Source organism: Symphalangus syndactylus, chromosome 15, assembly GCF_028878055.3.
Source record: "Symphalangus syndactylus isolate Jambi chromosome 15, NHGRI_mSymSyn1-v2.1_pri, whole genome shotgun sequence".
Classification (NCBI taxonomy): domain Eukaryota; kingdom Metazoa; phylum Chordata; class Mammalia; order Primates; family Hylobatidae; genus Symphalangus; species Symphalangus syndactylus.
The window spans coordinates 35,649,930-35,673,770 of NC_072437.2; the positions used below are offsets into that span (position 1 = coordinate 35,649,930).

General features: G+C 33.2%; 1 protein-coding gene across 1 annotated transcript; it reads left to right on the forward strand.

Moving 5' to 3' along the window:
• The first annotated feature begins 2,592 nt into the window (after positions 1-2,592).
• On the forward strand, positions 2,593-9,217 carry SLITRK6 (SLIT and NTRK like family member 6). The gene is made up of 2 exons (XM_055245275.2): positions 2,593-3,096; positions 5,473-9,217. The coding sequence occupies exon 2, from the start codon at positions 5,497-5,499 to the stop codon at positions 8,020-8,022; it is 2,526 nt and encodes an 841-aa protein (XP_055101250.1). The 5' UTR covers positions 2,593-3,096; positions 5,473-5,496; the 3' UTR covers positions 8,023-9,217.
• The last annotated feature ends 14,624 nt before the right edge of the window (positions 9,218-23,841 follow it).

Here is a 23,841-nt window from a genome sequence, read left to right on the forward strand (position 1 = left end):
TTATTAATAATTAGCCTCTAATCCTAGCAAGATGGGAGCCTCTAATCCTAGCAAGATGGGAGGCTCATGTGAGGACAGGAGTTTGAGAACAGCCTGGGAAACATGGTAAGACCCCCATGTCTATAAAAAATAAAAGTATCAACTGGGCATGGTAGTGCATGCCCCAAGTCCTAGGTACTTATGAGGCTGAGATGAGAGCATCTCTTGAGCCTAGGAGTTGGAGGTTACTGTGAGCTATGATTGCACCACTGTACTCCAGCCTGGATAACAGAGTGAGACCCTGTCTCTATATATAATAACAATAATAATAATACATAATAATAATATGAAGTTACTGGGGAGCAGGCATAGATTAGGTGGAAAGATAAATAAAATTCATTGTTTATTATAATCATGTGATGAATTTATTATTAAAACTACACTAAGAAAGTACTTTCCCATTGATTACTTGGAAATTAAAAACATTGTTAAAATAAATGTTGTTCAATAATCATTAGCACATATCCTGCCATAATAAACATTTTGGAAAGAATGGCTACATTACTGATATAATGACTGAAGAATTACAGTGAAAAAAACCTAGAGAACAGCAGACTTGTCTACAATCTTTTCAGATGTGCTAGTGTATATTTTAACCAAGTTTGAGATAATGCTGAGTAATTCATTATCAACATTACCACTTTAAATTAAAAGTTATAGATTGCTCCTCAAACAATTATTTTTCTAGTTTTCTATTCCCAATGAAAACTTATAGAACAAGTGAATAATTTTTTTAAAAAGTGTTTTTAGTCAATATTTCTCTCCCTTACCATTGTGGGGAATTGACCAGTAATTACTGCAATTGACCAGTAATTTATGCACTAAAAAGACAAGATTCATTATTTAGGAAAGGAATTCATGATAAAAATCTTCAAATTTCTGCTATGTGTATATGATTGATAAAATAGACATATGATCAAATTGAAGGACGTGAGAGAAATATGTGTCAATCTACAAAGAAATTACTTTCATTTGTCCACATGTAGGCTTCAAAATTTTGCTCCACATACTATGCTACTAGAATATTTCTCCTATGCACTTGACTGCAAAACCTAAAGGAATGCATGTGGAGAATTAGGACTACAGAGTTGGGAGGGAAATTATTCTTGCCCCTTCATTTTTTTATTGGTTAAAATTCTAATTTCTAATTATCTATCTAAATCATTACCTTAAGTTAATCTGGCTAGCAGCTAGTAGGAAATTGTACCAAACACTAATTATTTATATTTAATTTCACTTATACTCTTCATTCTTTTTTTTATTTTTACAGTGTTTTCCAACCCCCTCCTCTGCATCATCATCTCTTTTCCATGTTAAAGCACAAAATGCCACTAAAATAAATGAGAAACTTAATTGCTGGGAAATATGAAGGAAAGTGAGAATATTGAAAATTCCCACAGAGCCTTTATATTTTTAGAGCAAATATACCACCCCGAGACAATAAAACTATATGAATCTTGAGTGTATATCATTAAATAATAATGTCATATTATTCTATTTTGATGATTTCAACTATATCAACTCTCCTTTTTAAAAATAGCACTTTCTGAAATGACACCTACTATTACATAGAAGGCCTCTAGAATCTGTGTTTTTTCTAAACAGAATAAACAAATAAAAGACAGCATCTAGTAGATGCACTTTGGATGTGAAAAAGTTCAGGAAGGTAGGTAAGAAGAATAATTTTTTAAACCACAGGCTTTTTGAGAAATAAGGAATCTGACAAGAGTAATAATAGTGATGATTCAGAAACTTTTAAGAGCTGAAGAAACACGTAACTTTTAAGATATAACCTATTAAGAATAAATTCTCTCTGAGCTAGCACTATACAAATCAGGTTATTGTAATATCTACATATTTCACTTGTTTCATTTTATCTGTAAAGGTATGTTACATTTTTGAAAGTGATAAATAGAACTTGATCAATGATAATTATTTTGTGTTTAAAGATTTTTAAAAATATTTTAAAATAATTATGCTTTTCTTCTAAATAAATAAAATAACTGAAAGATCTTCATTTCTAAGTTTAATTATTGAATATTAGCTCTAGGGAAAGAAATAATGAAGTAAAAAGTTAGAGTCCCTAACATAAGGCTTTAAAAAAGTTAAATGGTGAATACAAATATACAAATACTGCAGGGAAGCAGTTCGTGTTAACATTTTACAATCTAGTTAGTGTACAATTTCAACTATAAATACCAGATTTAAAAAGAAAAAAAGAGGCAACTACTCTATAGGCAGCATTCTTGTGTTTCCTGCACACATGTGTGCAAACACTACAGAACAGTGTTAGTTGAGAATTTAACATAATGTATTATTTAGCTTGCTATAATAACACAATGTACTATTAAGCATTTAAAATGGCATGTTATTATTTCCATCAAAATTCACTTGCACTATATTTGGTATTGAAAGGGACTGGAAAGACCATTTGCAGAAAGAGGAGGAGCTGAGCAGTCCTAAGGTGGAGCTGTCTCTTGTGTTATATGACACTGGGAGATTAAAACGCTGTGATGGGGAAGGGCTTAAAGGCTGAGTCAAAAGCCAAGAAGTCTCTTTATTTACGCCTACCTCCCAGCCCTTGGCAATCTGACTAATAACAAACTGAGCTAACAAGAAATACTAGAAGAGGAGGAAGGAGAACATTGCTGCATCTTGGATCTACAACCTAAGAAAGCAAGAGTGATCAATCCCAGCTCTGTTAAACATCTTGTTTACTTACTGCATTCAGCAGCTTGCAAATGGTTAACTATATGCAAAAAAGTCAGCATAGCTGTGAAGTATGCCGTGAATTTTAATCAAGGGAAAAAGGGACAATTGCTTCAGGATGCTCTAGTATGCACTCTGCTTGAAATATTTTCAATGAAATGCTCAGTATTCTATCTTTGACCAGAGGTTTTAACTTTATGAAGCTATGGGACTTGACAAAAAGTGATATTTGAGAAGAAAGTACGCAGTGGTTGGTGTTTTCTTTTTTAATAAAGGAACTGAATTACTTTGAACACCTCTTCCAGCTGTGCATTACAGATAACGTCAGGAAGAGTCTCTGCTTTACAGGTAAGATGAATGTTTCCAGGCTTTTCTTATACTTATTTTTGCATTATAGTAAAGTGATTGAATTTGTATGTTCGCTTCCTTTAAATAAACAACTTTGCATTAAAGGATACGCAATTTCATTCTTGCTTACTGGCACAACTAACGCTGTAGCAGATGCCTGTATTGAGCAGCAGACATTTAGTCTAACAGCTGGCTATAGAGAAGAACAAATATAATATTACACTATTTCTTTTACAACATGCAGTTTGTTGTTAGAAACTAAATATGTGTGCTTTCTGAAGGAAGGATCACTTCCAAATGCGAATGTTGAATTGCAAATATAAGCAAAATAATGAATTCTTTGCATTTTGTATGCTACTTATTTTCTGACTTGAAAATATGTATTCTCAGAAAATATGTCAATGAGTATCCTTTGACCTCTTTATCACTATATCAGATATTGTCAGTAGAGAACCACTTTTCACATCTGCGTTTCTGAAAAGATTAGAAACTGTTTCCTAGCACGTTTTGAAGAGCATAAAGTTCATATAGGATTTAAAAAATAACAAGAGTTTATCACTGAAAAATTATTTACTATTTTCTCTGATGCTATACCTGGTGAAATAAATCTTATTCTTTCTTGGTAATTTATGAAGAAGTACTTTTAGTGATTGTGGAAGCTAATCCACAAGTTGAAGACTCCAACTACAAGCTGCTTGTTTATAAACTCAGCTCACAAAGCTGTTTAAAATCAAACTATTTCCCTATAGAAAAATAGAGTCTTCTAACTTTCCCTTTACACAGACACAGTATGTTGTTTTGTTTCTTCAGTTGCCTTTTGCCTTTCAGGAACTTTGTACTATATGTGTTTTCAATAAAACACTATGTTTTCAGGGAATGAGAGTTTACTTTCAGGATTGTTGATTGGGTTCTTGTATGTTTTACCTGATTGTGAATTTTAATTTGATTCAATTACTGTTCACATTTCAAACAACAAAAATGAAAACTGATTACTATTTTGAAAAGTTGAAGAGTCATAAGATGTGGTGTTTATATTTCAATTTAGTTTATATAAATTTAAAGTATAATATTTAAAGGAAGGAAATAAAATTAGATCTCATTAGAGCTATAAATGTTTACCTTGCATAACTGTCATTTAAAGGGCAAAACCTTTTTATGAACTGCTGTTTCAGATGCATTTCTTACGTGTTTCAGGATTGGAATACATGATGTTATTCTGAACCGTTCTTTTTTACTTTTACCAAATTTGATCATCAAAAAGTTTAATATGGTAGAGTTTGTTTCAGATTTCATTGTTTCTGACTTTAAGCCTTATAATAAGACACCAGCTGCTTAATTATGTGATGACATTCAGTGCCCTAAAGACTGTTTCAAGACCTCATTAGGAAGTCATTTGTTAGAAATTTATATGAAGCATTGTTTATTCTTTTACAACAGCCTGAAATGTGTGCTAAAGATTAATCTTGCTTCTTTAGTTTTTATCATTTCCACCTCATCTATAACGTAATTAAAAAGCAGTAAGAAATATACTGCTTCTAGAAATTCAATATTAAATATAATGATTTAAGTGAAATTTGAATGGTCACTCTTAAGTGTATATATCTGATACTATTATGCCTATATAAACTGCCCTAGATTGAATAGTTAAAAGCGTTGTTATAGTACTGTACTTTATTACATGATCAAAGACCTATTTTCCTCAAGGTTTTCAAAATAAACAATAAAATTAGTATGTATATATATATGTTAAGCCAAAACCAAAGCAAGTTAAAACACAGACACAGTTATTAGATGTTATTGTGTGACACCCAGCTCAACAATATAAAGACAGACAATGCATGCTACATGCGTACATGCATACACACGTACACATATGCACACATACATTCTTTTATCATTTTTTAATTCCCTACAGTTCTCTATGCATATGGTTAATAACTACATATTTGTCTTATACTATAATCCTCCAGCCTTAAATTTATGTACCATAAGGTTAAAAAAAAAGTTTCAAATATATAACTTTGCATCATAGTGAAGTATCAATGCTCTAAGGCAGCATCTCTCTCATCTATTAAAATGCAGGTTATTCATCAGATGTGAGCACAAATTTTATGATATAATATTTTAAATTCCCCTTGACCTAAATTTTATATTCTGACTACAATACAAGTTAAAAGACAGCCAGACTTGCCTGAGTATAGGGGAAAAAAAAAAAAAAAAAGAAAAAAATGATGTAAATGCAGCAAGGTACCCATATTTTCATGGTAATCAGTCATCTGCTTTTTGGAGAAAAACCTATTATTTTGAAAATGTCAGCTTCATCTCCTCCCCAGTTCTACCCACTAAAGGCCCTTGCTATTGCATTTTATTTTACAGAATTGGATTTCATCACATGACAACATGAAGCTGTGGATACATCTCTTTTATTCATCTCTCCTTGCCTGTATATGTTTACACTCCCAAACTCCAGTGTTCTCATCCAGAGGCTCTTGTGATTCTCTTTGCAATTGTGAGGAAAAAGATGGCACAATGCTAATAAATTGTGAAGCAAAAGGTATCAAGATGGTATCTGAAATAAGTGTGCCACCATCACGACCTTTCCAACTAAGCTTATTAAATAATGGCTTGACAATGCTTCACACAAATGACTTTTCTGGGCTTACCAATGCTATTTCAATACACCTTGGATTTAACAATATTGCAGATATTGAGATAGGTGCATTTAATGGCCTTGGCCTCCTGAAGCAACTTCATATCAATCACAATTCTTTAGAAATTCTTAAAGAGGATACTTTCCATGGACTGGAAAACCTGGAATTCCTGCAAGCAGATAACAATTTTATCACAGTGATTGAACCAAGTGCCTTTAGCAAGCTCAACAGACTCAAAGTGTTAATTTTAAATGACAATGCTATTGAGAGTCTTCCTCCAAACATCTTCCGATTTGTTCCTTTAACCCATCTAGATCTTCGTGGAAATCAGTTACAAACATTGCCTTATGTTGGTTTTCTCGAACACATTGGCCGAATATTGGATCTTCAGTTGGAGGACAACAAATGGGCCTGCAATTGTGACTTATTGCAGTTAAAAACTTGGTTGGAGAACATGCCTCCGCAGTCTATAATTGGTGATGTTGTCTGCAATAGCCCTCCATTTTTTAAAGGAAGTATACTCAGTAGACTAAAGAAGGAATCTATTTGCCCCACTCCACCAGTGTATGAAGAACATGAGGATCCTTCAGGATCATTACATCTGGCAGCAACATCTTCGATAAATGATAGTCGCATGTCAACTAAGACCACATCCACTCTAAAACTACCCACCAAAGCACCAGGTTTGATACCTTATATTACAAAGCCATCCACTCAACTTCCAGGACCTTACTGCCCTATTCCTTGTAACTGCAAAGTCCTATCCCCATCAGGACTTCTAATACACTGTCAGGAGCGCAACATTGAAAGCTTATCAGATCTGAGACCTCCTCCACAAAATCCTAGAAAGCTCATTCTAGCGGGAAATATTATTCATAGTTTAATGAAGTCTGATCTAGTGGAATATTTCACTTTGGAAATGCTTCATTTGGGAAACAATCGTATTGAAGTTCTTGAAGAAGGATCATTTATGAACCTAACGAGATTACAAAAGCTCTATCTAAATGGTAACCACCTGACCAAATTAAATAAAGGCATGTTCCTTGGTCTCCATAATCTTGAATACTTATATCTTGAATACAATGCCATTAAGGAAATACTGCCGGGAACCTTTAATCCAATGCCTAAACTTAAAGTCCTCTATTTAAATAACAACCTCCTCCAAGTTTTACCACCACATATTTTTTCAGGGGTTCCTCTAACTAAGGTAAATCTTAAAACAAACCAGTTTACCCATCTACCTGTAAGTAATATTTTGGATGATCTTGATTTACTAACCCAGATTGACCTTGAGGATAACCCCTGGGACTGCTCCTGTGACCTGGTTGGACTGCAGCAATGGATACAAAAGTTAAGCAAGAACACAGTAACAGATGACATCCTCTGCACTTCCCCCGGGCACCTCGACAAAAAGGAATTAAAAGCCCTAAATAGTGAACTTCTCTGTCCAGGGTTAGTAAATAACCCATCCATGCCAACACAGACTAGTTACATTATTGTCACCACTCCTGCAACAACAACAAATACAGCTGATACTATTTTACGATCTCTTACCGACGCTGTGCCACTGTCTGTTCTAATATTGGGACTTCTGATTGTGTTCATCACTATTGTTTTCTGTGCTGCAGGGATAGTGGTTCTTGTTCTTCACCGCAGGAGAAGATACAAAAAGAAACAAGTAGATGAGCAAATGAGAGACAACAGTCCTGTGCATCTTCAGTACAGCATGTATGGCCATAAAACCACTCATCACACTACTGAAAGACCCTCTGCCTCACTCTATGAACAGCACATGGTGAGCCCCATGGTTCATGTCTATAGAAGTCCATCCTTTGGTCCAAAGCATCTGGAAGAGGAAGAAGAGAGGAATGAGAAAGAAGGAAGTGATGCAAAACATCTCCAAAGAAGTCTTTTGGAACGGGAAAATCATTCGCCACTCACAGGGTCAAATATGAAATACAAAACCACGAACCAATCAACAGAATTTTTATCCTTCCAAGATGCCAGCTCATTGTATAGAAACATTTTAGAAAAAGAAAGGGAACTTCAGCAACTGGGAATCACAGAATACCTAAGGAAAAACATTGCTCAGCTCCAGCCTGATATGGAGGCACATTATCCTGGAGCCCACGAAGAGCTGAAATTAATGGAAACATTAATGTACTCACGTCCAAGGAAGGTATTAGTGGAACAGACGAAAAATGAGTATTTTGAACTCAAAGCTAATTTACATGCTGAACCTGACTATTTAGAAGTCCTGGAGCAGCAAACATAGATGGAGAGTTTGAGGGCTTTCACAGAAATGATGTGATTCTGTTTTAAGTCCATACCTTGTAAATAAGTGCCTTACGTGAGTGTGTCATCAATCAGAACTTAAGCACAGCAGTAAACTATGGGGAAAAAAAGAAGAAGAAAAAGAAACTCAGGGATCACTGGGAGAAGCCATGGCATTATCTTCAGGCAATTTAGTCTGCCCCAAATAAAATAAATCCTTGCATGTAAATCATTCAAGGGTTATAGTAATATTTCTCCATATACTGAAAAGTGTCTCATAGGAGTCCCCTTGCACATCTAGAAAGGTTGAACATTTAAGTATCCAGAATTTTCTTGAATTGCTTTCCCTATAGATTAATTACAATTGGATTTCATCATTTAAAAACCGTATCTGTGTATGTAGTTACAATATGTAAGGAATACATTGTTTATAACCAGTATGTACTTCAAAAATGTGTATTGTCAAACATACCTAACTTTCTTGCAATAAATGCAAAAGAAACTGGAACTTGACAATTATAAATAGTAATAGTGAAGAAAAAATATAAAGGTTGCAATTATATAGGCCATGGGTGGCTCAAAACTTTGAACATTTGAGCTTAAACAAATGTCACTGTCATGCATTCTAAGATTAAAAAGTTAAAATGATTAATAGTTCAGGTGGAATAAATAAGCATACTTTTTGGGTTTTCTACACATTTTGTGTAGATAATTTTAATGTCAGTGCTGCTGTGAACTAAAGTATGTCATTTATGCTCAAAGTTTAATTCTTCTTCTTGGGATATTTTAAAAATGCTACTGAGATTCTGCTGTACATATGACTAGAGAATCTATTGGGTTTGCTTTATTTCATAGGCTTAATTCTTTGTAAATTTGAATGACCATGATAGAAATACATTTCTTGTGGCAAGTAATTCACAGTTGTAAAGTAAATAGGAAAAATTATTTTATTTTTATTGATGTACATTGATAGATGCCATAAATCAGTAGCAAAAGGCACTTCTAAAGGTAAGTGGTTTAAGTTGCCTCAAGAGAGGGACAATGTAGCTTTATTTTACAAGAAGGCATAGTTAGATTTCTATGAAATATTTATTCTGTACAGTTTTATATATTTTTGGTTCACAAAAGTAATTATTCTTGGGTGCCTTTCAAGAAAATTAAAAATACTACTCACTACAATAAAACTAAAATGAAAACTCTTTTTTAAATGTGCTTTCTTAAATTAGCTTTACTTGTCATGCAATCAAGTAAGGATTAACACACATACACACAAACATACACACACACACACTACGGGAGGTTTCTATTGTTTACACACAGAAGTATCTTGTTCATGTTGTGAAAAAGGCTATTTGATTTTTGGTATGCTTAACAGGCAGCCAAATTTAAAGTATGTCTAGCAGTTTTCCCTTTCAAGCAAATCATTTTCTAATGCAACATAAAAGGAAATGTTTTATTTCTATCCTTTCTAATTATAGAATCAATCATACCTGCGTGCTTTCACAAGACAAAGTGAAATTAATCAAGGTAATCTGGGAATGTTTTCTGAACACCACACAGACTCATATACTGGGCTATGAAGGAACACATTTTCCATAAGGAAGTACTCCCTTCAATTTACTCAACAATATTTCAGTGATTCCTAAATGGTCTATTAAATATTTTGGGTTTTAATATACAACTTTGCAGTAATGGCAGAATATACATTATTTATTTTATTTTTAATAAGAAGACTTCTTGTTGATAAAAACAATATGGGCTGTGCTGCATAGTACGAAGACTATAAGTAATGTAAAATCATATCATAAGCTTTTTTCTTTAAATTATTGTATATATTAATGAAAATCAATCAGGAGTTATGTATTAAAAGGTTTATTGAAAACCAAAATTTCTTCATTAGCTTCCAAAGTTTGGAAGCACGAAGATGGAAATTCTTTAAGTAACAATTTCTAAGGGAAAATGTGTGTGCATATGAAATGCTGGATATTTATCTACTAAAAAATATTCAGCATGGCAAATAGTAAAATCTCCAAAACATTATTTTAAAAATTACATTCTCAAGAGAAGAACAAATAAAGGCCAGAATTCGTGTTATTGCACTTCTTTTACTCAGTCGAGTATCTGCCAATATTTTCTAATTCTAATCAGGTACATAGAGGTATTAGGAAGACTTAAGATATTCCCATGCCTGGAGAATGCTTGGAATGGATCCATGAATGCAGACAGAGACATGCCCTCAAAAACATTCTTTTCTTTGGGATGGGGGAAATATTTATTTAATCTTTATTTGTTGTTAATTGCCTAAAGTAATAATGTTCAGTCTTTAACTTATAATGAAGAAGAACAAAGTTGTTTAAGAAGACATGTAAATATATCCCCAAAATCAAAGAACAATTCTTATTCTGAATATAACTTAAAACTGACATGGAAATTACAATCGTTTCCAAAAGCAAGAGATTTTAACGGTTTAAATGTTTCATTCACGACTCTGTGGAATTTGTTTTCCTACTGGTTGTTGAGACTTGAGAAAGGTAATGATGGTCTCGAATTCTTTGTGATCTATGAGACTTTCTCAGAACTTTGATTATTTGACCTGAATTTCTAATTTCTTCTCCTTCCCACTAAAGAATAACTTTTATTATACCCCTTGTTTGATTGTTCACTTAAGCAACCAATTTGGTCTCTTTCAGCAGCTAATTGACAGATTCAGAATTCCAATTCCTCTTTCATTACCCTCAGTGTTTTTCACCTGAACCTGGCCACTAAAAAAAAAAAAAAAGTAGACTTTTAATTATCTTAGCTTTCCTTCTTGATTTAAACGGAAGTTACATTTTGCCCACTGCACATCAATGCAATTTATGACTCATGTCCAAAAAATGAAATTTTGTAATATAGTGGTAGTAGTGTATAACCATGCTGGATAAATCTTTTTAAGTCAATTTATTTGATATTGGTTGTATTAATACTTATTTAACAAATCATTTTTTACTAAATTACATGAAATTACTTACTGTAAATTTATAAAAGTGTTCCGATATCTTTCATTTATCTCCATCAATGGGATGGAAATTTTCCTCTCTAGAAGAAAGAATTATATTGGTGATGTTACCCTCTTTGAAAGAATCTCTTATATCATGGAGGAGAGAAAGCCCTTCCTTGCTGCTATAATATTAAATAAACTGCAGCACCATCTAAGCTGCCTTAAGCTGCCTGAATGCCTTTGCCCAATTAATTAAAAATGCTTAATCCTTGATTCAGGATTAAAGAATGTGACACGAGCATCCCTTTGTCATTAAAATGACACTTTTAAAAATAATGGTTTATTCTCTTCCTTTATGACCTTCCATATATGTATATGTGTGTACAAACACACACAAACACACACACACACATACAAACACAGGTGAGAGAGACCTAATAAAGATGTGGTAAGTCATCTCAATATACCTGTAATTTATTTTGCATTTTTCATTATTTTATGATAGCTAATAGCTATGTAATCAACAGCACTTTTTAAGAAGAGGAATACTACCAACTTGAATAATTGTTTTGCCACAAACTATTTATTTTTTAATAAAAATAAACACAAATATCCAAAGACAGCTCACCAAAGTTCCTCATATATGAGTTTCTGCAAGATTATTTTAGGAGATTGTTTTCTACATAAAAAGAAAATTGCCCATGTGTATACAAATAGTAACTACTTGGGAAGGGAAGGCTGAATCTCCTGGTAGTTAAGAAATGGTTTTACAGTGCATTTGAGGGTTCTTCTCTATTTCTTTTCCCTGTAGAGCACTTCTATGAAGAAGTTGGGGTATCATAAAAGGACAAGCTTTTATTGTAAAATAAGACACAATTAAAAGACTTTCTCGGGAGGAGTGGTCTTATATCTGGCAGCCACATCAAGAATGATCACATTGATAATTATATTATTTAACAACCAAATATCTTTTGGAAACAACATTATCTGTCTTACAACTAGCTTTTTTTTAAAAGGCAAATTTTATTTATTATATTTGCGTTCATTCTTATGTATAGGTAACATAAAGAAGACTGCCAGATGTAAAATCCTCTTCTAGCTGCTTTGAAAGCAAAATCAAATAGACAAATACTCTTCTGTTAGTAAATGTCTTTCAGCAGATTAGTGAATGAAGAAAGGAAACAATTCAAAACAACAAATTACACACACACAGGTTCATGTATTTCCAATTTAAATTATTTAAAATTGTCCACTTTCTAAAGAGAGAACTTTTAAGAATTTTGAAACATGAACAGCAGGAAGACCTGACCTTCCACAAGTAATTATTTGCCTCTTCACATCTCTTAGGTTCTACCAGTGAGAAAATGGATTTTATAATGAGTAAGGTATTTTGAATTGCTTGTCTTGTAGAAAATCTCTGGGCATTGAAATGGCATTTCATTGCATTTGATTTTACAGAAGTCTTGAAGAGACACTACACACAAAAATGATCATTCTTGCCAAAGTGAACTTATTTTAAACTCATATTGTTATCAGTGATGAAATCACCATTAGTGAATGTATGTTAAGTGTATTTTCATACATTTCCTTGGTGTTGTAACTAATCAAAAGACTTATAAGCCCCATTATTGTCTTTGCATAATAAATAATGCCATATGTTAATATAGCAATCCATAGTAGAAGAAAGTTAACATTAGGATTCAAAGGAGTTCTGATCCTCAAAAATCAGATCAGTTTAAATGCTACATATGGTTTCATCCATTAAGTTTTCCATGGACATACTTTGGGCCTGTTCCCAGCATTCTGAAGTACTTTGGCTTAATGAATATATATTTGAAGAAAACAATACACTGTGATACAGCAAACACAATTCCTAGATATAAGCACGCCATAAACTTTATCTATTCTAACTTTCTCATTTAGAAAACGAAGGAGCTAAGGGGTTTCCCTAGCACTATATAAGTAGTGAGAGTAAAAGGCCAGAATTGGAACCCTGTTTGATTGATGCTGTTAACTTACATTGTTTTGCTTTATTCTCAGGGCAGTGGTCCTCATCAGACTCTTGTTATAACCAAACATATTTACAGGGCATGTGAAATCACAGAAAACGTATGTTTTGCCATTGTGCACATGTTGCTTCTATGTTTAGGTAGGACACTGTGAGTTTTTAACATCTTATTGAAAAAAATGGAGATATTTCACTAACTTTAGTCATGGAGTACCTAATTCTAGATTATTCAGAATGATATATTAGCAGATTTTAGGTATAGCTTTAAAAATGCTGACTGATTTATCAGACTGAACAATATGTACATCTGGCAACCAGAAACTCATTGTTTGGTTTCTTTTTTCTAATTCTGAATACTTAATTACTATTTATCACTACCAACTTTTAGGAATTTGTTTCATTTCATAAAATAAAATATTGACAAAGTAGTTAAAATACAGACAGTTCTCATGATAACACATTGATTTAAAACTTCTATAAACAATATATGATGTAAGTGTTATTAGAATTATCATATACACAAAGATTATGGTGACAGATATTTTCATGTTTTAATGTTTTAAGATATCTGACTGCAGTAACCTTTGTTTTCATGGTGCAGCTTGTAAGTTAAAGATTACTATCTCAATGAGTGTGTCATTTGAATCCTAAAGAGACACCCATATAGTGTGAGGAATTTTGTTCCCTTTTAAATAGACTATTTTTTAGAGCAGTTTTGGGTTCACAGCAAAGTTGACTAAAAAGTACAGAGTTGCCATATGTCCCTTGTTCCCACACAAGCACAGCCTCCCCAGCTATCAATATCCAGAAACAAGATGGTGCATTTGTTATAATTAATGAACCTACTTTTACACATTATCACCCAAAGTGAACTGTTTACATTAGTGTTCATTTTTGTATATTCTGTGGGTTTTGACCCATGTCCCCACAATTGTAGTATTCTGTAGAATGGTGTCACTCTCCTAAAAATTGTGTGAGCTTTGTCTAGTTCTTTTTACTGCTGTGATAGTTTTGCATTTTCTAGAATGTCATAGAGTTGGAATCATATAGTATATATCCTTTTCAAACTGGCTTCTTTCACTCAGTAATACACATTAAGGGTTCCTCAATGTCCTTTCATTTCTTGACAGCTCATTTCTTCCTGGACACTGAATAACATTCCATGACATATCACAACTTATTTACCCATTTACTTACTAAAGAAATTCTTAGTTTCTTCCAAGATTTGACAAATATAAATAAAGCTGCTATAAACATTCGTGTGAAGATTTTTGCATGGATATGCATTTTCAACACATTTGGGTAAATAATACCAAGGAATGTGATTGCTGGATTGTATATCATAATAAGTCTATGTTTTGCTTTCTAAGCAACTGTCTACCAAAGTGGCTGTACGATTTTGCATTCCCACCAACAATGAATGAAGAATTGTTGTTCCACATCCTCATCAGCTCTTGGTATTGTCACTTGTCTGACTTTTGACCATTCTCATTTTATCTCATTGTTGTCTTAATTTACATTTCCCTGATGACATGTAATGTGGAGCATCTTTCCATATATTTATGGCCATACATATACCTTCTTTGCTGAGGTTATCTGTTTAGGTCTTTCCCTCTTTTTTATCCAAATGTTCATTTTCTTTTTGTTGAATTTTAAGAGTTCTTTGTATAATTTAGATACAAATCTTTTATTAGATATGTTTTGTTTTGTTTTGTACTTATTCTAAGCCAGTCTATGGCTTGTTTTCCCATTTGCTTAACACTGTCTTTTACAGAGCAGTTTTTAATTTTAATTAAGTCTAGTGTATAATGTTTTTTTAAAATAGTACCTTTGGTGGTACCTGTATAAAGTCATCTCCATGCCCAAGGTCATCTAGATTTTCTATGTTATCTTCTCAGAATTTTTGTTTTGCATTTTACATTGAGGTATATGATCCATTTTGATCTAATTTTTGTGAAGGTTGTAAGGTCTGTATCTAGATCATTTATTTGCACGTAAATGCCCAGTTGTTCCATCACTGTTTCTTGAAAAGACAATATATGAAAGATTTTTTAAAATTACCTACAATTTAAAAATAATTTCTTTATTTACAATGTATTTCATTTTAGCCTTTACATTTAATACTTGGTGTCCACTAATGCTACACATTAATGCATGTTTGAGGGACCATAACATATAAGATAGAATTTTGCCAAATGATAAAGATTACTATCATTGGGCCTGAATTATCTATAAAACTGTGGAGTATGAACGTAAAACAATGAGCCTAGTAGGAGCCTTCTTAGCTGTGGTCTTTTTTAAAGGCCTGCATTATATACTAGTTTCCATTAATGATATTTATAGAAAGCTAAAACTTAGTGTTTACCTACCAAGCACCTATACCCAGTAGTAGATGGTTTGCATATAGTTAGTTTCATCCTGATATAAAAGCTGCAGGTAATACTGATATTCCCAATAAAGATAATGAGGCTCAGAAATTTAAACTGCCCAGAATCACACACATAGTAGTGGACAAGCTCCGATTTCCTGACCTGGAAAATTCTTCCTTCTATTGGCTTATCAGCCTTCACGTCACAATGATTTTAGGAAAGTGTTTTAAAACTTGGATATTACTTATTTGATCGAAGCAAATACCATGTTCTCATTTTCAAACTCTGGACACTTACCTCACAGTTATCATACTGTTTTAATTTTGGATATGTTTATTTTAGCTTCTAATTATGTATCAAACCTATTATCACTATAAAAAGTAACCTTTGATATTTTGCATGTCTACATTATCCATGTTTATTTAGATTTTATTTAATTTGAAATAGTGAGAAACTTTTGCATTTTAGACACCACTGAGATGCTTTAATAATGACTCTTTATCCAAATACAGACTTGGAACATCATATTAACGATAGTTATGAAAACAAAGTAAGGAATAAATTTGACTAATTTTGAATTAATCAATTTAAGCAATTGAAAATTAACAATCTAATGTTTGCTTCATAAAGTTTGCTTTAATTTGCAACATATAATTTCTAATGCTTTGGACTTTGTTTTTTTTTTTTTTTTTTTTGAGATGGAGTCTCACTCCATTGCCCAGGCTAGAGTGCAGTGGTGCGATCTCAGCTCACTGCAACCTCCGCTTCTCGGGTTCAAGTGATTCTCCTGCCTCAGCCTCCTGGGTAGCTGGGATTACAGGTGCACGCCTCCGTGCCCGGCTAATTTTTGTATTTTTAGTAGAGATGGGATTTCACCATGTTGGTCAGGCTGGTCTCAAACCCCTGATCTCAAGATCTGCCAGCCTTGGCATCCCTAAGTGCTGGGATTACAGGCATGAGCCGCCTGGCCAATGCTTTGGACTTTTAACTCAGCTGCCTGTTCTCTTTTGATACAGACACATCTGTAAAGCCTACTCTAGGCAATGCTCTTACACTTTCATTAACAAAGAGGTCACATTTTCTCAGTGTGCCCTAACATTACTCTGTACAAATACTCACAGCTCTGCTCTGTCTTCGCTGCTGTGTAGTGACAGCCAATAGCATGCATAATACACTTGCTGGTCACAAGGGTATGCAGGCTCCACCTTTATATTACTCTCCCACACAGTGTGAAAGTAGATGCTGCTGCTCGTGTAAGCTGAAATCTTTCACTCGCTGTCTGCCTTTGAAGCGGCAGGAATGCTAAAATTTACCTACCTACTTGTCCATGGCAGACTCAGCAATCCTCATGGAAAATTTTCTAAGTGGCATTAAAACAAAGGAAAATGAAGTAGGAAGAATTTGTAGAGATCAACTTGTAAGAAGTTATAATTGAGATAAAGATGGTCTTTTGGTTCTTGCTTCCTTGCATTCATGGCCCTTTTGCTTCTTTGGTGTTTATTTCCCCCTGGGCATCATGTTAACCTTCTACAGCCAATGCTGGCCAGAGCACCATAAGAAATCAACCTCCCTAGTCCCTTGGGCCATGCACTTACCCTTTATTCTCTTAAGTGAATCACTCTTCCTCTTAGCCTTGTTGTGGTCATCTCCAAACAAACAAACAAAATATAATAAAACAGAACAAAAGTTGGTTTTATCTTGGTTTCAGCCACACCAAGCTGAATGTTTTAGAACAATGTTGTCCAACCTGTGGCCCCCAGCCACATGAGGCTCAGGATGGCTTTGATTCGGTCCAACACAAATTTGTAAACTTTCTTAAAACATTGTGAGAATTTTTGGCAATTTTTTTTAGCTCATCAGCTATTGTTAGTGTTAGTGTGTTTTATGTGTGGCCCAAAACAATCCTTCTTCTTCTAACGTGGCACAGGGAAGCCAAAAGATTGGACACCCTTGTTTTAGAAGATTGAGTAATTGAAAAATTGAAAATCAGAAGCTACAATAGGTAGCATTTCAGATAAAGTAATAAAGAAGCCATTTCCAGAATATAAAGAAAATACATAGGCAAGAGTCAGCCATAGGCTGTTTATACTCATATCATAAACTCAATTTCCAAATCTTACTTGACATAATTCTACAAGAGATAAGTTTGATAAGAATAATTCAGTTAGAAAACATGTGCCTAGTAGAGCCAACCTTGGATCATTGGATCATCACATTTTAAAAGCTTTCTGAATCCTGTTCTTGTACTTTAGTGTTTCACCAATTTTCAACCAATGTACTATTTCTCGCTTGCATCAACAGACTAAAAAGTTACCTTATTTAAGATGTATCTGGATCACTGATGATTCATTAATCTAGTAACTATATTTCTAAATTGTAATGTAATCATAAAATAATACCTTTAAGTGAATGAGTACTCTAAGATCATCAAGTCTAGTGTCAATTTAAGTCAACCATTTCTCCCCACAAAACTATTTTATATGATACTGGGATTATATGGACAGAACATTAGCTTCAGAGGCAGGAGGTAACTGACAGGAAATAAATCCATATTGTGACCTTATCAATATATTCATCCATATTGTGACCTTATCAGCTTATTAAATCTGTATGACTCATGTTTTTTTTTTTTTTTTCCACAAAGGAAATAACTTAGATTTGTAGAGTTGATTTTATGGTATATTATCATATATAAAATAATCTCTACTTGTGCATTTTTAGGAAAGTTTAGAAATAGTTGTGCTACTGTAAAAGAGAAGAGAAATACATTTAGTAATAGTAGTTAAATTATCTGAATTTTATTTAGGATACTGTTGGTAAAACGATAAGAATAATAATATTTTAATGATATTAAAGACTCACCAAGGCACTCTATGTGAATGAATTTTATAAATAACTCAGCAGAATCTAACTTCTATTAAGGACTCACTAGAACTAATTGTTAGAAAGTTCTATTCCGTTTTCAACTCCAACATTCCTTCCTAACATAATTTACCATTAATATAATTTTTCTTTTCCTTTTTTTTTAGAAAGGGTCTCACTCTGTGACTCAGGCTGGAGAGGAGTGGCTTGAACATAGTTCATTGCAGCCTTAAACTCATAGGCTCAAGCAATCCTGCTACCTCATTTTCCCAAAGTACTGTAATTACATAATTATTTATCTTCTTTATAATGGCTCATTATATATCTTAAGGAAGACCATTTTGTCTATTTTTATTTGCTCTTGTGGTAACTTTCACCTAGTAAAAATGCTAGTTTTTTTTTTCTTATGCATGGTGAATCAGAAAAAGATATTTACTTCAGCTCAACTAATTTCTATCCCCGAAACATGTAGAGGAATATAAACAATATGGAACAAAGGAAAATGTATTTTATTAACAGACATTTTACTTCCACATCCACAAGGAGGTAGTGTCCTTGCAGATGTAATTAGCTGAGTTTATACTGAATTATAGAAGGTCCTAAATCCATTGACTTATTTTCTTATAAGAAGACCTACAAAGACATGCAGGGAAAATACCACGTGACTATGAAAGACAGAACTTGGAGTGACGGATTTACAAGCCAAGAAGCTTCAAGGATTACCAGCAGACACCAGAAGCTGAAAGAGGCAAGGAAAAATACTTTTCTAGAACCTTCAGAGAGAGCATGGTCCTGCTGACGAAGAATTGGGGTGCTGCGGTAACAAATAGCAAAAATCATGCGGTAACAAATAGCAGTAAGTCATGGGTAGCGGCAGGAAGGATTTTGAAGCATATGATAGATAAAGCATAGATTCCTTTGAAGTGATTGTTGGTAGAAATATAGATGTTAAATGTGATTTTGACGAGGGCTTAGTAGGAAGTGAAGAGGTTGGTAGAGAACGTTTCTACTAGGTTGGTGCAAAAGTAACGACGGTTTTTGCCATTAAAAGTAGTATCATCTAAGATAATACACATGTCATCATATACAGAATGTTGCTAGAAATATGAATGTTAGTTAACTCAGGTAAAGTCGCGGACATGAAGAATCATGTCAGTGAAAACATTTCTAGGTATTTATTACAGCAGCACTCCACCGCTCAGCAGCAAAATCTGTATTAATTTCCTGGTACTTTTGGAGTCAAATGCTGCAAGCTGGGTGACTTATCACAAAAGTAATTCCTTCTTTCACACATCTGGAGGCTAGAAGTTGGAAACCAAGGCATTAGCAGGGTCATTCTCCCTCTGAAGATTTTAGGAAATAATGCTTTCCTTGCTTCTTCTAGCTTCTACTACTTTTTGTCAATTCTTAGTTCCTTGGGTTTTAGCCGCATCACCCCCAATTCCTGCCTTTAGGTTTTCTAAAATACTTGAAGCAGAGAAATTCATAATAAATCACGTAGTTGATTAATTAACCAGTACTTTTTAATGTATCTACTAAGATTAGCTCGGAGGCCCACAATATATTGGTCCTATTCTCTTACAACATGTTTAAATATGGAAATATTTAACAATAAGTGTTAGTATAGGACAGTATGTGACCTAAAGCTAAGTATTGTTTTCAAAAAATAAAAATAAAAATTGAGTAAGAGTACAGCCAAATGAATAGAGTTTGGAATATTCAGGGGAGTCTTTGTGATAAAGCTCAGAAATGATGTTAATAATTATCAATTGGGGGATATGAAAGAAATGAAGTTCTATAAAGACCCTAAATAAATGAGTACTGTCTATATGAATAGACAGGTGACATGAATAAAATAATTGAGTACTTTATAACTGATACCTTCACCCCATAGATAAATAATATTTACCTCATTAAATGTCTGAATGTATCAAAACCTTAGACATTTCAGAAACAAGAAATAAAGTACCATAAAGTCTATTCACTTCAATAACAAGAATGAAGTATTACCTTTGCCCATCATTAAAACTGTTTTATAACTGCTTTACAGTTTCATTTTTTCCTAATATATTTCAAAGCATCAGTTTCCAAGTTCTTACCTTTCTATTGTAGATTGAGTTTTAGATATACATGTATTTATACAGAAAACATTAAGCAGCTGAATGTAGAAAATGAAAAGAATCTTGGAGAAGGTGAAATTTTCCTTCTAATTTCTTTGAAGCAGAACAGGTAACTATTGGGTACTGGGGTTAATACTTGGGTAATGAAATCACATGTACTACAAACCCCTGTGACACGTTTACCTCCATAACAAACTTGCACATGCACACTCAGACCTAACATAAAAATTAAAAAAATATAGAATACTGAAGGAACTCCAAAGGGACTAGTTTTGAATTTTCAAATGATATTTTAAAAGCTGTAACATTTCTTAGTATAATATCTGATTTTAAGTTAGTATATACACTTTTAAAATAATGTAATCTTTATTTAAATAAAATCACTATGCGTCAGCTGAGTTTAGTGTCAATAAAATTTTTCTTTGTGAAGCATATAGTTTTTGTATATTAAGATAGGAAAATGCAAAGTAAGTACCAAGTCTAGGAAGAAAATTGAAATAAAATATATTCTTCTTCTTTTACTATCCAAAAGAAAGCAGCAATATAATGTCTTAATTTATCACTTGATTTTAAATTACTGTATATGCTTTTTTATATAATTTTTTTAAAATAAAATGTGCATCTTTTTAGTGTCAGCTGGGTTCATATTGCAAATACATTTATTTATAATGCATCTCTTTTTTGTATATATTCAGGTGGAACCCAGATAAAACATTCACAAAATTTTCAAGGAATATGAGAAATATATGAGAAGAATATGAGAGTAATATGAGAAAAAAATGATTACTGTTCAGGAATGCTGCACTTAGTGAGTTAGGAATGTGTTTGCTCCCTAATAAAAAGGTAACCTACACTAAAGGTGTCAAAAGATGCCGTTGCTGCATATAATAACAAACAGACAAACAGAAAAACACCTGGAAGTAACTGATTTCTAAAGCAAAGAAAATTATTTTCTCCCTAGGTCTGGTATTGAGTTATATAATTATGGAATACACCATCTATCAAAACAAAAAATGTAATAAATTGTCATACCAGGATTTGATAAAATGTCAGTCTCAGCACTTCTAGGGACAACCTATTAAAAATGAAGTATCTGTCAATAGCGCTCACGCATATATGTGTTAATGTATAATGCCATGTAAAATAATCTCAAAATAAAGTTCCAAAATTATGAGTTCATAGGTCTCAAAACACATTACTATTGATGCCAAGAAGATTCAGGATGAGGTAATGTCCAAATCCATATCTTACCATATATCTGGTTGTGATCAGACTTCAGTTTTACTACAGGGTCATAGTTCAGCTAACAATTTCCTGTTGCCTTTGTTAAAGTTAATACTGCCTCCTCTGTATTCCTAATACCCTTCTTTGCAAAGTTCCAGAATAAAGAAACATAGCCTATTTCAATTTCTTAGCTGAATTTTCCCCTCTGCAATACATTTTTTCTCTCCTCTAGAGAAAGAGAATTCTAACAGAAAATAATTACAAATGACCTTGACCTTTCAAGTGAAAGGTCAAAATTAACTTCTCTGATAATCAGTCTTTTAACTTTGGAATTTAGTAAAATAATGCAGTGACACATAATTGTGTAATTAGTAGTAAATTCAAAGGAAGTAAGAATAGATCTGGGGCTAGTGTTTCATCACAGAGTATTCAGTCTTTCAAAAGCATTTCTTTTCCTTACCCATCTCTCTAGTGCATGAGTCACATATACTTACAGCAAAAAAAAGTCAAAAGATTAAAAATAAAAGTACATAGGACTCAAACTTTTGTGACTTAATAATAAAGAAATTACTAACTGATTATGTGAAGATAGGTAAGGTCTTATTTGTAGACTTCATTTGGAGAAACATTATTTGCTAGAAAAATTTAGGAATATAGTGTAGTATCTTACCTGGGAAATGCAATATTACTTAATTCTCAGAGGTTACAGCTTCTTGTGGATACTTATTCCTCATTCATTTTGATTATGATAATCAGAGATGGGAGATTCTAAAATCTAAAAGAATAAGCAAGGGTATCTTCCTTAAATCATACAAAAGGGCTCAGAAAAAAATGCAGATGAGTATCAGTACAACTCAAATCCATGGTATTTTAGAGATTTTTCAATTATACATTCAAAAATTATCATTGTGAGCCAGTTTAGTTTATTGAATATTTAAGTAGTATGTATGAGAAGATTCATAAATTGATCATAAGTAACCTATGAAATAAAGGAACTTCCAATCTTTCATTATTTTGACAAGAAATAACATAGATTAAGTGAACTATCCTCTCAAACCTAATTTTAGTTCATAGCATCAATTTTATAAACAGACAAAAATCTTAGCTGCTAATAAAAACTGCCGTTGACTTTTGTGTTTTTTCTCTTTTCATTTCTTATCTAGAATTGAAAGTGCTATAAAGATAAAAGGAGGTTGGCAAGAAGAAAGTATAAACATAGAGATAATTAGTTTGTGAACATTTTCAAATGAATCATCCTTTTTCTAAATAGTTTTGTCAAGATATCTGGCTAGTTTAAGAAAAAAATAGGTAGAAATACTGAGTGATAAAAAAGGGAAGGGTACACAGAATCCAAGGAGAATAAATACTTGTAATAAGAGGTATGTTACACCTCTATAAAATCCAAAATAAACTCTCTTAAATTTTAAATTGTTACAATATTTTATAACAACAAAAGGCATTATCATTTAATATTTTTAAAAGACTAAAAGCCGTAATACCTCTTAGTTGGAGAGAGTTTATAAATAACTGAAATTTTGACCATAACAACTGCTATTATAAACACGGTTTAATATGTCTCTCATTTCATTTTTTAAAATTCTGAAATCAGCTGGGCACGGTGGCTCATGCCTGTAATCCCAGCACTTTGGGAGGCTGAGGCAGGAGGATCACGAGGTCAGGAGATCGAGACCATCCTGGCTAACACGGTGAAACCCCGTCTCTACTAAAAATACAAAAAAATTAGCCAGGTGTTGTGGCTGGCACCTGCAGTCCCAGGCTGTACAAGCATGGTTCCAGCACCCATTTCAGCTTCTGCTGAGGCCTGGGGAAGCTTTTTTACTCATGGCAGAAGACAAGAGGGAAGAACAGATATGTCACATGGAGAGGGAGGTAGGGAAGGAGATAAGGGGTAGGTCCCTGACTTTTTTTAACAAACAAATCTCACGTGAATTAATAGACTAAGAATTCATCCCTTACCATAGAGGGGGCATCAAGCCACTCATGAGGCATCCGCCCCAGGATTCAAACACCTCCCCCCAGTCCTCATCTCCAACATTGGGGGTCACATTTCAACATGAGATTTGGAGGGGAAAAATATCAAAACCATATGAATTATATACTAGTATATATTGATTGCTTTATATTGCTATTTTGATCTCTCCCTCATTCCACTCTTTTTACAGGTGCTTGACACATTCACAATTGTGTTTTATTTATAAACTATTTTTGGAAAGATTAAAAATTAATCTAAAGACAT

Bases quoted from the DNA above. Each gene is read 5' to 3' on its own strand.
- SLITRK6 (XM_055245275.2), top strand. From the start codon at position 5,497: ATGAAGCTGTGGATACATCTCTTTTATTCATCTCTCCTTGCCTGTATA.